The sequence below is a fragment of the Arachis hypogaea genome, chromosome 6 (assembly GCF_003086295.3).
Source record: "Arachis hypogaea cultivar Tifrunner chromosome 6, arahy.Tifrunner.gnm2.J5K5, whole genome shotgun sequence".
Classification (NCBI taxonomy): domain Eukaryota; kingdom Viridiplantae; phylum Streptophyta; class Magnoliopsida; order Fabales; family Fabaceae; genus Arachis; species Arachis hypogaea.
In genome coordinates, this window is record NC_092041.1 from 111,989,526 (window position 1) to 112,004,632 (window position 15,107).

The window sequence follows — 15,107 nt, forward strand, 5'->3', positions numbered from 1 at the left end:
AATTATTGACTAAATATTGTCTAATACACCACTCTCAACACATATAATGAAAATGATGCACATTTCTCATATATTCTTGTGCATACGAGTTCCAGTAAAATAGAATCCCACTGAATCCTACTTTCGTTTCTAAATAGTACAAATTCTCATATTTTTCGCAAGTATTCTTTCCCAATATAGTGAAATTTGTTGACATTAAAATTCTCCAAATACAAATATTATGGAACAAGAAACAGAGAATTGGCATGGTTACCAACTAACAAAGCTGAGGTCAGGTCAGTTACTATTTAGTATTTACAGGGGAAAAGGTGTTCCACATATCACGGGTTTCCACAACCAAAAACCTCTCTATAAAGATGTGTGAGTTATGATTTCATATGGAAAAGCAGAGAAGAGGAGGGTTTGGTAAAAAAGGAAAAAAATGAACCAAACTTTGAAACTTTAAGTCCTTCCCTTCCCTCCCTCATTTTTCCACCAAAATCAGAACTCTTTTTTAGTGCCACTGACCATTTCAGTGCCAATTCCACACATTGATTCTACAACATATTAGTTTTGATATTTTCCAGGCTATCAAAATATTCTCTCTGCTTCTTTTATTTGTTATTGTGAAAATGTGGTACACCATAACAAAAACATTGATCAAAATGTGTACCGCATATTTTCATGGTGACAAATAAAGAGAAACAGAGGGGGTTAAAGTTTAGTTTAGTACCCAATCTGTCTTGTATAAGGGTACCGCAAACTCAGATTATCTAAAACAACCGAAAGCGTGATAGATTATCCGTACAGTTCCAGCAACAAGACAAGAAACCAAAGATTCCTGCCTCCACAGGCTGTACAATGTCCCTTTCTCGCTTGTGTAACACTCTCACAAACTCATCTGCGCTTAGGTTTCTGTCCCAATTTGCATCAAACAAATGGAAAACAATGTCAACTACGTTGTCAGAGAGAGAGATGCCACATACCTGAAATCAAAACAGAGGAACAAAATTTAGATTTCATAGTCCAAGGTTTACAATATATGTCAACATAAATTCTTAATTGTTCTCCTTAACCATCAATATTTACTTAAGCAAACAAAAATATCAAAGAAAAATGCCGTACTTGTGATGCAGCTCGCTGAAAATCATCTCTGGTTAATAGACCATTTACTTTTCCACAACTGAAAAGCGCCAATGAAAATGGTAACAATTTTTTGCGTAGCTCTGCAAAGTTTTTAAACTCTTCAAATGTGATGCGTACATTCTTGAGACGTTGATCATTGTCCAACTGATCAACCCGGTCAAGCAACTTGTCTAGATGACTTATGTCAGCAGAAGCAACCATGGAGAGTCCAAAATCCTTGGCTGATATGGTTTTTTGAGATTTGTAGTCATAATGAGAAAACTCCAGCCTCACGATCTGCATATACAAAAGGGGAATTAAGAAAGAACTCACCAATACAAAGAAGAGCATACAGTTCATTTGGAGAATGAGGAATCTTCCCACAGACTCGATCAAAACTCAAAATGGCTTATGCAGAAAATGAAGCAACTGGAAACTTACTTCCTCATGTAAATCTCTCAAAAACTGTACGAATTTGTCATGCTGGAGACATTCATTTCCATCTTTACCAAAGAAATACTCCAACATCCCTCCATTTTCCACAGAATCAATCACCTTTAGGCCAATTCGCAATCCATCTCTGTGCTGAACACCTTGTCGATGATGAGATCGCATCAATGCCATCACTTTTTTGAATTCTTCCTTGTTTATCTCCCTGTAGACGGGGAATAATTAGTATGACCTAGAGAGAAAAATACTTAGAGCAAGCACCTACAGGTTGGCAAATCCAATTCAAAATGTATAATCAAATTTTATTAGCAATAAACTATTCGCGATGTCTTCATGGTCAAAGATGACTAGTTATTGTATTGGTTAAAATTAAGTAAAAGTAGAATATATGGTAGAATAAATAATGAATCATATTGATTTTAGGGAAAGATAGAAATCCACATTTACAATGTAGCGACTCAAGCTTCCACTAGCATAATACATTGGACCTACCAAGAGATAAGAACACATCATAGAAGTAGCATGAGCACTCACCCATTATTGTCCACATCAAACATTTTAAATGCTATAGAAAAGCTCGACTCTGGAATGCTGAGTAGTGTTACAAAAAAGATATACCTGCTCCAGAAGTCAATAAATAGTCATTATACACAAATAAAAGCAGACAAGTCTTCTAGAAGTAGAAGCATAGAAGGTTAGTATAACATGTCTTCTCCCACTAGGCGCGTAGTCACCGTAAAGAGCAAACAATGTCATAAACAAATAGAAAAGAAAAGTAAAGAGAAGAGAAGCTAATAGTTAATACATCCTACTCTATCAAAATAATCTTCAAAGATGACATAATAGTTATAAGGAATACAGATGACTCACTCTTTGAAAGATATAAGCCCATCACCATTTACATCAAAAAGCATAAAAAATTCCGAAGGAGCACACCGTAAATGACCGGGACTTCTTTCTCCTTTCAGGTACCCATCTCTTACAAGATGGGATTCAGATGGGGGGAAAACAGGAACCACTGCTCGCATTAGATCCGCTGGTTTCATAAGTAGTTCTCCTTCTGGGGTACGATAAGAAGCAAAGTATTCAAAAACCTTAAAAACGAGAGAAGAGATTGTCAATGCAGTGATCACTCTCCAATGGAGGGACTTAGACCCTTAACCAAATTTACTCTACGGTTAACAACAGGGAGATATTTAACATTTTAAGTACCAGTAAGACATGTTAACAAAAGTAATGCTAGGGAGACAATAACACAAAATTATTTTATTTAACTTAACATCTATAATTACATGTTTATTACATCTAATATTATCCATTTATTTCAGCAATAATTAAGGAATAAAAAATAAGAAAACGAATGCATTAAAAGAAGCCCAAAAAAAAAAAAGTTATGGCTTCCTATGGTTCCCAAACTATGGCTCCCAAACATTAACAACGTATGCAATGGATGAATGTGCAATATATGTAATGTCAGTGTTCAGTGTTCACGGTTCAGTAATCAGCATACTTAATCTTTCACTCAAAACTCAACCAGATAGGTAAATAAATAAAGGAAGAAAACAATCAAAGTTTGATCGAATTTTATCAGTGTTCATTGCTACTATCCTGATACTAAAAAGGAAGCTTAATATTGTAGATTTAGTCAAAGGATTAAAACCATTCATTGAATTTATCATAAATGTGAATAGAGATACTATTACTTTACAGATTAGTTACTGAATATGAACAAGTTCATATGCCTTTCCAAAAAACAAAAAATAGTAATGTACCTTTTCGGGTGGGCTTCGCAACCGTATCCGCTTCTCATAGTTGAAAAACACCTTTCTTCTGTACGCATCTAAATCAAATCAAAATCAAATAGTGATCAAGTAAGTGTTAGCACAGTGTAAGAAATGATAGATATTCAGAGAACATTTCTCATCTAACAATCAATATAATCTGATCCACTAACATTAGCAAAAACAGATATCAACCCACCCTACGACATCAATAAAGAAAAATAAAACAAAATTATGGACAGAAATTTATTAAAAAAATTACCTCCAAAAAGGAAGAAACTAGAACTTTCTGGAAGGGACAGTTTTGTAAACAACGACGGTGTGGACCGACGGTCAGACTCAACTTCGTTGCCAGGAGGAGTTGACCACGAGTCAACAAAAGGCAGTAATTTCGATAAGAACGGAGAGTCGAATTGGGAATTGGGCTTAGCGAGGTAATGCAGGAGAACCCCAAGGCCTGAGCCCGCGGCAAGGGCCCAAGCCCAATTAGGACCGAGACCGGAGCCCCGCGGAGGAGTGTAGTGCGGGTTGGTGCTACTGCTGCTACGATTCAGGAGAGACGGTGCCGAAGGGGAGGAGGAGGACGATGGTGAGGTTGTTGAAGAGTTGCGGATCTTGAAGGACCGTTGGATTGGGAAACGGTAGATTAACGGTGAGGATTTTCTGAGAGTGAAGAAGGACGACATGGAAAGTTATGGTGTGCTGAGTGACGGAGAGGAAAATGACACAAGAAATGACCAAACCAGCTGAGACCTGAGAGGAGCGAAAGCCAGCAATGGAAAATTTTCCTTTTTCTTTTTATTACCAGTAAAATCTTTTTCGGCCCCTGTTTTTTGTTTTTTGTTTTTCAATTTTGACCGGACACCCCTCAACGAAGTATAAAATGTCCATTCCTTCTTTCTCCTTTATTTTTGTTAGACGTATGAGTCTGGATTTTTGGTAAAAGATGACAAAAACAGATGTGTGATACATAATCATCAACACGATATTTCAATTAAATAGTTATTATCCCTTTCTAACGTTATTTTGATAATTGTATAAGTAATAAACTGTTCCAATTAAATAATTATCAAGCATGTAAAATAAATAAAGATCAAATATCACATCATACAAATTAATTTCACATATAAGCATTTTCTATTATTTTTTGTCGAAGATTCTTATAAAAGGGTTATGCATGAAAAAAAATAAAATACAGATTGTCATTTTCTAATGAGTAAAGCGTAAATTATTTAAATTAAAAAAATTACTCTCTTATTATTTAGAAAAGAAAAGATGGTGGTGCTGGACAAGGAAACTTAACAGCGAAGGAATGTTTTTGGTTGAGTTTGCAGTGGTTTTGAAGATCAGCTGTAACTGGGTAACCAAAATCGCAAGAATAAAAAACCGCCGTTGGACTACCAAACCAGCCGAGAATCGGTCGGTCGAACCGAACTGTAAACCGGCTGATTTTTGAGAATTTATCAAAACGCCGCTGTTTGGATGCACTGAACCCCCATTTCCCCAACTCCCCAAGCATTAGTGCATTACGCCATTACCCAACCACCCAAACCTGGAACCCTAACTCAGCAACGGCGTAGCTGTCTCCCTCCCTTCACCCTCGAGCTCGTCCTTCCTGTCAACGCCGGCGAGCTGTCTCCGTCACCTCCGTCCAGCCACTGGACCGCTCCCGTCGCCGTCGCAAGTTGGAGCTTCGAAGATTACAGTCGCGGTCGTGCAGCTCTCCACCATCGTCGTCGTTTTAGCTCTGGAAGCACCATCGCCGGGCTCGCCTCCTGCCTCCGTCGCGCACCTCTGTTCCACCGTCGCCGGCCTCAGCTCGGTTCCACAGGTCAGTTCTGTTCACCAGTTCCCCCTCTGTTTTATGCTTCTAGTTCTAGGTTTTATTTTTTTAGACAATAATTGTTGAATAATAATTGTTGAATAATGTATTAACTTGTTATGGGTTGAATAATTGTTAATTAATCTGTGAAGAGGAGAGCGTGAGAGAGAGGGGGTGAGGATTAAGCCGGGAGCGTTTTTGGTATTCCAGAAAAAAAAAGAGTAAATTAGAGAAGGATAGTGCATTTTGGGTTTCTATTTGTTCACTGCTTGGAACTTTGTTGCTGAGAATTGTACATGTCTAAAGATGTGCCTTCTGATATAATGATTTGCTAAACTTTATGACTTCTGTAACAGTCTAACTACATTGAGTAGCATTATGCTAGACTATCATTTTTTGGTTTCAACTTTCAAGTTTTCTAAAAGAGGATTTACTTGAGTGATAATCCTTGTTAATCTTTGAAAAAGTTTGTTAATTTTTGTTAAAATTGTGATTGGTATACTGTGTACTGAAAATATTACTATGTTTTGTTAAATGATGCTGATTTGTTCAATGTAATCAGTCTTTTATCAGGGAAAGAATAAATTGGTTAATTCAATGATGACTATTTTGATGAGTTCAATGATAATCAACCTTGCTGTAAGTTGAATTTATTGTTGAAAATATCATTGAGCTAATTTGTTGGTTGATGGAAATTATCAATAGAGTTGAATTTGTTGCTAATTATCATTAGTGGACCTTGAATTTGTTGTTGTCTTACTGAAAGAATCACTTGGCTAAATTTTTTATTATTGTAAATTATCTTTAGAGCTAAATTTTTTGTTGATGAAAATTAGGATAGTTGAATTTGGTGTTAAAAATTATTAGTAAGTTGAATTTGTTGCTGTAAGTTTAGTATTTGATTCTTAGTATTGATGAAAATTATCATAATTGAATTTGTTTTTAATTCAATAAAAGAATATATGAATTAAATTAACTCAATTAATTAGATAAGTAGATGATTGAATATTTATTATTGGTTTGATTAATTCAATGAATTTTTTTTATTTCTTGTAACGGGGATATAATGATGAATGAGTGATAAATTGTTATTAATTGATAAGATCAAAGGTTATATTAGATTTTGGTGTGTTTTAAATTTGGAAGATATTTTAAAGTTTATATTAGGCTATAATTATGTTTTAGGATGTTTATTAATAATTTATTTGTTATTTATTATAAAACGATTTTTTCGGTTAGACCACGGTTAAACTGGTTGGACTAATAAACCAGTAAATCAGTGATTAGAGTGATTCAATAATCGGTTTGATTTTCAGAACCTTGGTTTTAATTTTGTCAATTTAATTCTTAATTTGACGTTTATTTAATATAATAATTGAAATTTTAATTTATTTTTTATTACTTTTTTATTTTAATTTATTTTTTAAAAAGTCCTTAAAATTCTTTGGTGAACTTATATTTAGAGTTTTAAATATTTTTTATTTTCATTTTTTATTAACTAATCTTAATTTTTTTAGGTTATTCACAGTATTTTTTAATCCGACAAATTAAGGACTAATTCGTCGCAGATCTGAGCTCCATTTAAAAATTTATCGTTGGCCTAGATTATTATATATACAAAACAGGACTCTCAACACTTGCTTAAATGAATTTTTTTAAGTTTTGTTGTGTTTAATATAAATAAATAGTTAAAAATATAAACCAAGAGTAATTTATTCTTATAAAAAATACTTTAATAAATTGGTCCAATAAATTTAATAGCCTTTTTTATCTATAATTTAATTTTTTAATTAATAAATTTTACAAAAAATTTAAATCTAACCCTTTTAATAAAATGAGCCGAGCCACGAACTCCGACGGTAGCTCGGCGCACTTCCACCCCGAGTTTCCAGTGGCTTTGTATCTGATATTCAAATACAAAGGCACCCCTAAGGCCCTAACTGTCTTCCTCTCTCCCTCACACTCGCCTCTCGGCATTGTCTATCTAGCAAGTAGAAACCCTCACTTCCTCTCTCGCAACAGTCACCTTTCAACCGTTGCCAGCCGCCTCAGACAAAGTCAGTCACCACTCACCATCCTCCACTCAATCCGTCAGTCTCGCCGCTCCCATATGTGGTTGTAGCTTCTTACTGCTCTGCCTCATTTCTCAAGGCTAGAATATGTCTATGTAGCTGTAGCTTCTATAAATCGTATCTATGTGTAGGTTGTCTTCTGTAAAACGATACCGTTAATTATTTCAGGTAGTACCATTTATTCTGATTAGTGATTATCGTTAATTTTGAATGTTTGGTAAAGTTGTTTGCTTTTCTGACTGCTTTTCTTGGTTCTGTATTCAACTTTAGTCTCAGGTAACATGTCTGAGAATCCACTGCAGGCTCTCTTTCATAACTTTGAGCATGTCTCCAATTTCGTTCAACGCCATCTCTCTAATCTCATAGGCCTTCATCCTCATCCTCAATCATCAGGACCCTCACCCTTTGTTAGACCTCCCCTTTTCTCCATCTCTTCCTCCTCCAAAAATCCACTGGCAAAAACTAGTAATCCTGTACAACTACGTGATTCGGCTCTCGAGGTATCGGTCTTCAACGCCTAGCAATGTTAAATTTTCAATGTTGTTTCTTTCAGCTTCTAGGTTGGAAAATTAGAATATGTAATTTTTTGTTCTACTGGAATTTAAGTAATTTTCCTTTTTCCTGACCCAAAAAAAGAGGGAAAAAATGCGTTTTATTCATATGTATATTTTAGAGCTGTGATTTACTTGTTAATTTGTTTTTTTTTTCTTTCTGTAAGGCAAAGCTTGCTTCCCCAGTGTCTAAAGAAGATCTTGGAAGGGCCACTTGGACTTTTCTTCACACTCTTGCTGCCCAGGTTTTGTCACTGTAATTGTACTGATAACATTGATCCCCAATTTGTTTCAGCTATCAGAGTTTTTAGGTTTTTGGTTTTGGTGTGCACCAAATTCTACTTGCCTATCACTTAAGTGTCAAATTGTTTCTTGTGTTGGAAGATTTGGCACATTTCGTACTATCTCCATTCGACAATGTGACTACAAGTGTGTTGAATTTCCATAGTGATAGATATCGCAGAGCCTAGGGAGTAATTACTAGATGGTTATGGTGTAGGCAATATTATCCACCATAAAGAAACAGTTTTGTGGGCTTTTTCTCTTGTTTGCTTCTCCTGGTCTTCTCCTATCCATATTGAAATGCCTATCTTTAAATATTTTGCTTTTTGAATTGCCACAACTAGGACAACAGATTGGTAGTTTTTGTGTTGCTGCCTTTCAGTTTCTTGATTCTTTGCCTGCTGTTACTTTTATCTAGATTTTTATTTTTATTCTGCATTTTCTTTTTTAATTGTGTTAAAAAAACTGAAAGAAATTATCAAAAGAGATTCAAGTATAAATGGGTTTAATACATATATGATTCAGGATAAGGCTAGTGAGATAAGGCTATGTCTTTGTTGTTGTTTTTGTTTGCATTTAACCATGTCATACTCCTAATATTTCTATAAACCAAATGCATTGCAAAATATTAGTTTTTCCATAGTATGCATTTTGTACATGAAGATTGTTTCACAAAGAATAAGGTGGTTAATCTTTATCTGATTTATATGGTAGATAAAGGCTTGTCATCTTATCAAACCATTAAAGCAAAATGAAAGATAATCTGAAATATATTGTTCTGAATGATCTAATTCTCTTTTCAGTATCCAGATAATCCTACAAGACAGCAAAAGAAGGATGTAAAAGACCTGGTAATTTTATTTCCCTCCTTTATTCCTTGAAATAACTGGTAGAATTCATCTAAATTAGAAGTCAGGGCATTCTATAGTTGTATTTTAGCCTTTGCTGTAAATGATAGGACGAAGTCTTGTAGAAAAAATAACATCATGATCTGATTATAATGTTGATAAGGCTAAATGATGCTGACAAACATCGTGTGGTATAAATGTTCAAGTTTCTATTTGTTTTTCTGTCCTTAAACTAAGACTTTTGATTATATAGTCAAATAAAAAGCGATCTATATGAAAATAGTCTGAATTCATATAAACTCTGTTTTATGTCCTAAAGCATATACTCCCTCCATTCTTAATTAACTTTGTGCTTTTAAATTTTCACTTGGATTAAGAAAATGATAGGAATTTCAAAAATTTTACGGTGTTTACAAAATTATCCTTGATATCAATAATTATTCTCTTTAATTACTTCACTAATTTGTTCTCTCTCATTCATTAATTAGGGTTATGACTGGAAAAAAATAATTGATGTTATTTTGATTTGCTAAGCTGACAATTTTTGTACAAAAATAAAATTTTAGAAGTTGACAGTTAATTAAAAATGGAGGATCTAATATACTGTGTCAACATTTCCATTTCATATGCTAGTAGGGCTTTGTGTTGATTTCAGAGTATGACGAAGTTGTAACCATATGTGATTTGGATCACAGGTACAGATCTTAACTCGATTATACCCTTGCAAGGAATGTGCAGATCATTTTAAAGAAGTTATCAGGTATATTATCTTTCTCATTATCAAGCACTTGCTCCTCAGTGATTACAATTGTGTGCGAGGCTTAGTTTTTATTTCCTTTCCTTCTCTTTCTTTGACTTTTACTTTGACAAATTATATGTTATTATGAATACGAGCAAAGTACCAAATTGGATTGAAATTATTAATTCATGATGGATGTTAATAAATCTAATGAAAGTTCAATATTTTGGTTTACCGTTAGAGTGCAATTTTTGTTTGTCAACATTGAAGATAGACTTCTTGTCTTCGCTTCACCTTTCAAAATAGTTTATTGCCTCGAGTAAACTAAAAAAAAAAATCTAGCAAGTGTATTAGATTGACCTGCAAAGTTGATTTTACTTTATCCTTGCTTTCCTACAAGTTTTCTTTGGAACATTTAAAAAATGTAGTAGGATACTTTGCAAATCCAAGTGTACATGAGGATAGGTGCATATCTAGATTCATGTGAAATATCTTCTAAATCCTAAGTTGCATACTGATTCTATTCATGTAAAGTAGCTTACCATACCGTCTTCCATAAAAATTGGAGTAAACATCCAATTTCATCCCTGATAAAAAATATGACGGATAAAGTAGCTTTAAAGATTTGAAAGTGACATATTTGTCCCTCGCCATTTTCTTATCGAACTAGTTTCTTACTAGTTGTCCCTTCTATAGTATAGATTTTCTACAAAAAGACTAACCTGTCATCTTTTACAAATATTGAGGGATGGATTGTCATTTTTAAATCTCGAAGGGCAACTTTGTCTTAAGTTGTTTTGGTCAGGGATGAAATTGGGAGTATACTCGAAGTTATTTGATCTGGCTCATGATCAGACTGTTTGATTAGTGTATATTTCCTTTATCATCTCTAATTCTCCAAATAGTTGTTCTCATGGACCAAATTCCAAAACGCACTTTGGTAAATGAACCATTTGATATGCATATGTTTCAGAAGAACATTTTATCTCACTACTTTAGCATTCATTTACATGAGCAGAGCAAATCCGGTACAGGCCGGGTCACACGCGGAGTTTTCACAGTGGTTATGTCATGTGCATAATGTTGTTAATAGAAGGTGAGTTCTATCTGCTATGCTTTTTAATGTTTGATTTAGACTCAAATCAAAATTTTGGTTAACAAATATCCTAAATCACATTTCACTTCAGACATCTTCTTTTCTTAGATGGGAGAACCACTTTTTGTTTATTAATAAGTTTCTCTTGTTAAAAAATAAAACTTCTAAGCTAGATTTGAAGCTATTCTTGAATCTCTACCTATCTGCTTAAGTTTATCAGAGTTGGTCTTTAGCGCTGGATTAGCGCTTTTATGAGCAAGTGTTTTACACTTAGCTTTCATATAGCAACTTAAGAGTTAAGACACAGTTTACGTAAAAGTAGCTGCTGTTTTAGACTTAGCAAACTAAGGTTGTATCTGGTTCTGCTAGAGTTAATTAGAATTTAGAGTAAATGAAGCACGAACAACATTGTGATAAATAAATATCAACCATCCTGCAAGCTTAAACTGTTAGATTGGGATTCAAGAATAGACCGTAGCCAGAAAGACATTTCTAAAAGTGATAATGACAGAAAGTAAAAGTCTTTCACTTCTAAAAATCATTTTGTAGATGCCATCATTTAGTTTTCATAGGATTAACATCTTTTAGATTTTTATTTTTTTATTTTTATAATTCTACAGCCTGGGTAAACCAGTTTTTCCATGTGAACGAGTTGATGCAAGGTGGGGTAAACTGGACTGTGAGCAGAAAGCATGTGAAGTTATTGGAAGTACATCAATTTTTGGATAGATATAGCGCAGAATTATTTATTTATTTAGAAATGACAGCTACATTTTGATGCATCCGAAAAGGTTCATAAAGTAAGAAATAGTTTAATCGTTTTTAAATCAAATTAATGGAATTCATAAATGATGGATAAATTCAACGATGATTAATTACTCAATTTATTATTTTACCAATTGTTTTCAGTGATTTTTTTACATGTTATATCAAATTTAGACCTTTTGATAAAAAAGATTTATAAACATCCAACATAGTTTTTGTCAATTTTTTGAAAGACAATGCGATTTGTGTCTAAAGAAAAAGAGGAACAAATCAGTCTATAACTTTTGTCATTATGAGATGTTATGATATTCTCCTCTGTCATTATTTGTGATAAAAGTTAGTGATGTGGCACAATAGCTTATTGAGTTGGCTCTTAAGTGTCACGCTAGCCATGTTGGAATAGTTAAGCATCTAATGGTCTCTATTCGTCCAAATTAAAACGTTATAATCAAATATTAAATCGTTTTTCGTCTATTTATTTTTGAGACAAAAAAGTCTCTTAATTATTTTAAAATGCTAGCCATGTTAAGTAGTTAATTTTTATTTTTATTTTTTTTTGATAAATATTTATTTCTCTAAGATATTAGTAGATTGAAAATAAAGATCTAGCTACCCATGTTGGAAATGATTAGAGTTCAATTGTCTCAAATTAAATTTTAAGAGATGGTTCAACATGAAACGACATTGTTTTATTTTAAGTGAACATGACAATTCGATTCCTATTCAATCTAACATGGTCAATGTTAATTTTGTTCATTTTTAATCTAACAGAGATACATTGTCCTTTGAAAAAATATACCGGGATCGAAAATGAATTGGGTGTTCACTCAAAAAAATTGTATATGCAATAGTAAGATTCTCTCCTGTTATACTTATCTTGATGATTTATATGAAATTTCGGACATAGATTTTGTTTATTTTTCATACTTTATACATATGTGGATTGCTTTAGCTTTTCGTACCTATAAAAATCTAATAATTATTGCAACCTAAAAAAGAAAAAGATGCACTGTCACACAGATGTTATTACGGAAGATAATATGCTTTTCGCAAAATGAAAACAAAATCTTTTTACAACTTGCAAAAGAGTAAAAAATAAATAAAAAATCCTTTTTTTTTTGGTGACTTGGAAAGATATGTGACTTGAACCCACAATCTCTTAATTGAGTATGGAGAGTCTATGCAATTTGAACTATAACTCATTGGCAATAAAAAAAAAAAAAAATCCTTTCGCAACCCCGAAAAAAGAAAACAATTAGATATATAAAACTCTCGCAACTTAAAAAGGAAAAAATTGTTCTGTGCCTCACACTGATTACCCTGTGAATTTCTGACATGAACATGTCACGCTAATTGACTACACAATACTGTGTATCATTCGCTTTTCCAAAATGAGCCAACCAGCTGTACTCACAATCTACGGTTCACGACAATCTCATCCCAAATCCAACGGTTCAAAGCTCTCTGACGTCAACTTTATGTGTCAGTTTGCTGTCAGTTTTTGGCTTTGGATTACTCCAGAGTCCTTTCCACCCCTCACCGTTATGTCAGATCTAAGGAGAGCTCAAATAATACAAATAAAAATTTCATATAAGTTTCCTACTTATATTCAAAAGTTAGTAGTATTATTAATTAAAGTAATTTAAAAAAAATAATCATTTTTTAAAATTTAAAGATCATAAAAAATGTTAGATAATTATCATCAAAAAGTTTTAGAAGATTAGATTTTAACGATCTACTTTATGGGTTTAATTAAGAAATGAAACTTTTTATTTTTAATTTAGTGATTGTGAATTTTTTTTTTTACGATCTTACTTTTCTAGAGATAAAAAAATGTTTTTAGAAAATGACAAAATAAATTTAGAGTTCAAATTTTGTGTATCTTTAAAGTATTTATTTAAATATTTTTATAAAACTGATAAAATGTAAAAATAGGTAAATGTAAAAGTCTTTTGATTTACAAAACTATATTTTATTATTATTATTATTATTATTATTATTATTATTATTATTATTATTATTATTATTATTATTATTATTATTATTATTATTATTATTATTATTAATTTTTATGCTTTTTAATTTTAAAGTTGATTAAACTATCAAAACGATATTTAAAAATTTAAATACTGACAAAGAATATCATTGATACTACAAATGTAATCTTAAAAGAATTTATGAATAAAACAAAAATAATCATATTCACAAAAACTTACATCAAATTAATTTTAAAAATCTTTTTGAGTATAACATATATATAATATTTAGATATTTTAATCACATTTTTAAATTAATACAAATTAAATATTAAAAATAAAACTAATACAAACTGGATATAAAAAAATTTTTAAAAAAATTACGAGTAAAAAAATACTTTATCCTAAAATAGTTCAATTATTGGATTGCAAAAATTATAAAATCTTAAAAATAAAAAATATTTAATAATATTATTCATATTGTAAATATTTCTAATATTCATACAAAATTATTATTATTAAATTTATACATAAATAATTTTTTAATTAACAAAATAAAAAATAACCATGCTAAATATAAAATTTAATTTTGATGCATTATTAGTGTAAAATGGTTTTACACGTGTATCCAATTATATAACGTCACATCAATAAAAGTAACTATCTTTCATATTGATTACATAAATTGTCATCCAAATAACCGATAAGATTGCTTAACTGTGTAAAATGTTTTCCACTGTGAGTGCATCAAAATTAAACTTACTAAATATATACTAAAATCAGTCACAAAAAATAACTATTAATATAAAATTAAAAATATTATTTACGTATTAAAATTAGGCACTATATATTTGTTTATAAATATATGTATAATTTAACTTATATCTAATATATATTTTATATTTTTATGTATATTTTATATTAATAATTAATTTTAATAACTAATTTTAATATACATCTAATATAATTAATATAAAATATATATTATAATATAAAATATACGTTAAAAATGAACTAAATAATATATATATATTATAATTGAGTTTTATTATTGAATTTAGTGTATAAATAATAATTTTTTATTAAAAATATCTAAGGAGTTAATTACAATTTAAACTAATTTAAGTCAATTTTTTGTATTTCTAATTTTAAATTTTAAAAAATTAAGATAATAAAAAAATATTTTTTATAACAAATTTTTTATTTTTTAGCTAGTTAGTTTTAGGGTAAAGTACTAAATTGGTCCTCTATGTTTGGGCGTAATTCTGTTTTGATCCTTAAGGTTTAAAGTGTTCTATTTGAATCCAAAAAAATTTCATTTAGCATCAATTTAGTCCCCCAGTGAGGTCAAACTTAAATAATTAATGGAATGTCCTACATAACAACATACAAGAACAAAATCGATCATCTGGAGAACAAGTAAGGCACAAAATCAACCATTAATGCATCAATACATTTATTTATTATTTTTTGAGTAATTACCCAAATCAGTCCCCGAGAATTTTAGAATTGGACATTTTAGTCCCTAAGGAAAATTAATACACGGATCAGTCCCCAATGTTTTACTCCGGCAGACAAATCAGTCCCCAGTTCATTTTCCGGCAGAGTAATTACCCAGATC

General features: G+C 31.4%; 2 protein-coding genes across 2 annotated transcripts; one reads left to right on the top strand and one right to left on the bottom strand.

The window, feature by feature from the left end:
• Positions 1–151: 151 nt before the first annotated feature.
• Positions 152–4,184, bottom strand: LOC112755748 (calcium uptake protein, mitochondrial). The gene is made up of 7 exons (XM_025804035.3): positions 3,598–4,184; positions 3,327–3,394; positions 2,425–2,648; positions 2,089–2,172; positions 1,546–1,759; positions 1,105–1,401; positions 152–965 (listed from the first exon to the last, which is right to left on the bottom strand). Exons 1-7 carry the CDS (start codon positions 4,019–4,021, stop codon positions 753–755), a joined length of 1,524 nt encoding a protein of 507 aa, XP_025659820.1. The 5' UTR covers positions 4,022–4,184; the 3' UTR covers positions 152–752.
• A 345-nt stretch (positions 4,185–4,529) lies between these two features.
• Positions 4,530–11,644, top strand: LOC112755749 (FAD-linked sulfhydryl oxidase ERV1). Its single transcript, XM_025804037.3, has 7 exons — positions 4,530–5,166; positions 7,500–7,729; positions 7,948–8,025; positions 8,866–8,913; positions 9,606–9,670; positions 10,668–10,745; positions 11,366–11,644. Exons 2-7 carry the CDS (start codon positions 7,511–7,513, stop codon positions 11,472–11,474), a joined length of 597 nt encoding a protein of 198 aa, XP_025659822.1. The 5' UTR covers positions 4,530–5,166; positions 7,500–7,510; the 3' UTR covers positions 11,475–11,644.
• Positions 11,645–15,107: the final 3,463 nt, after the last annotated feature.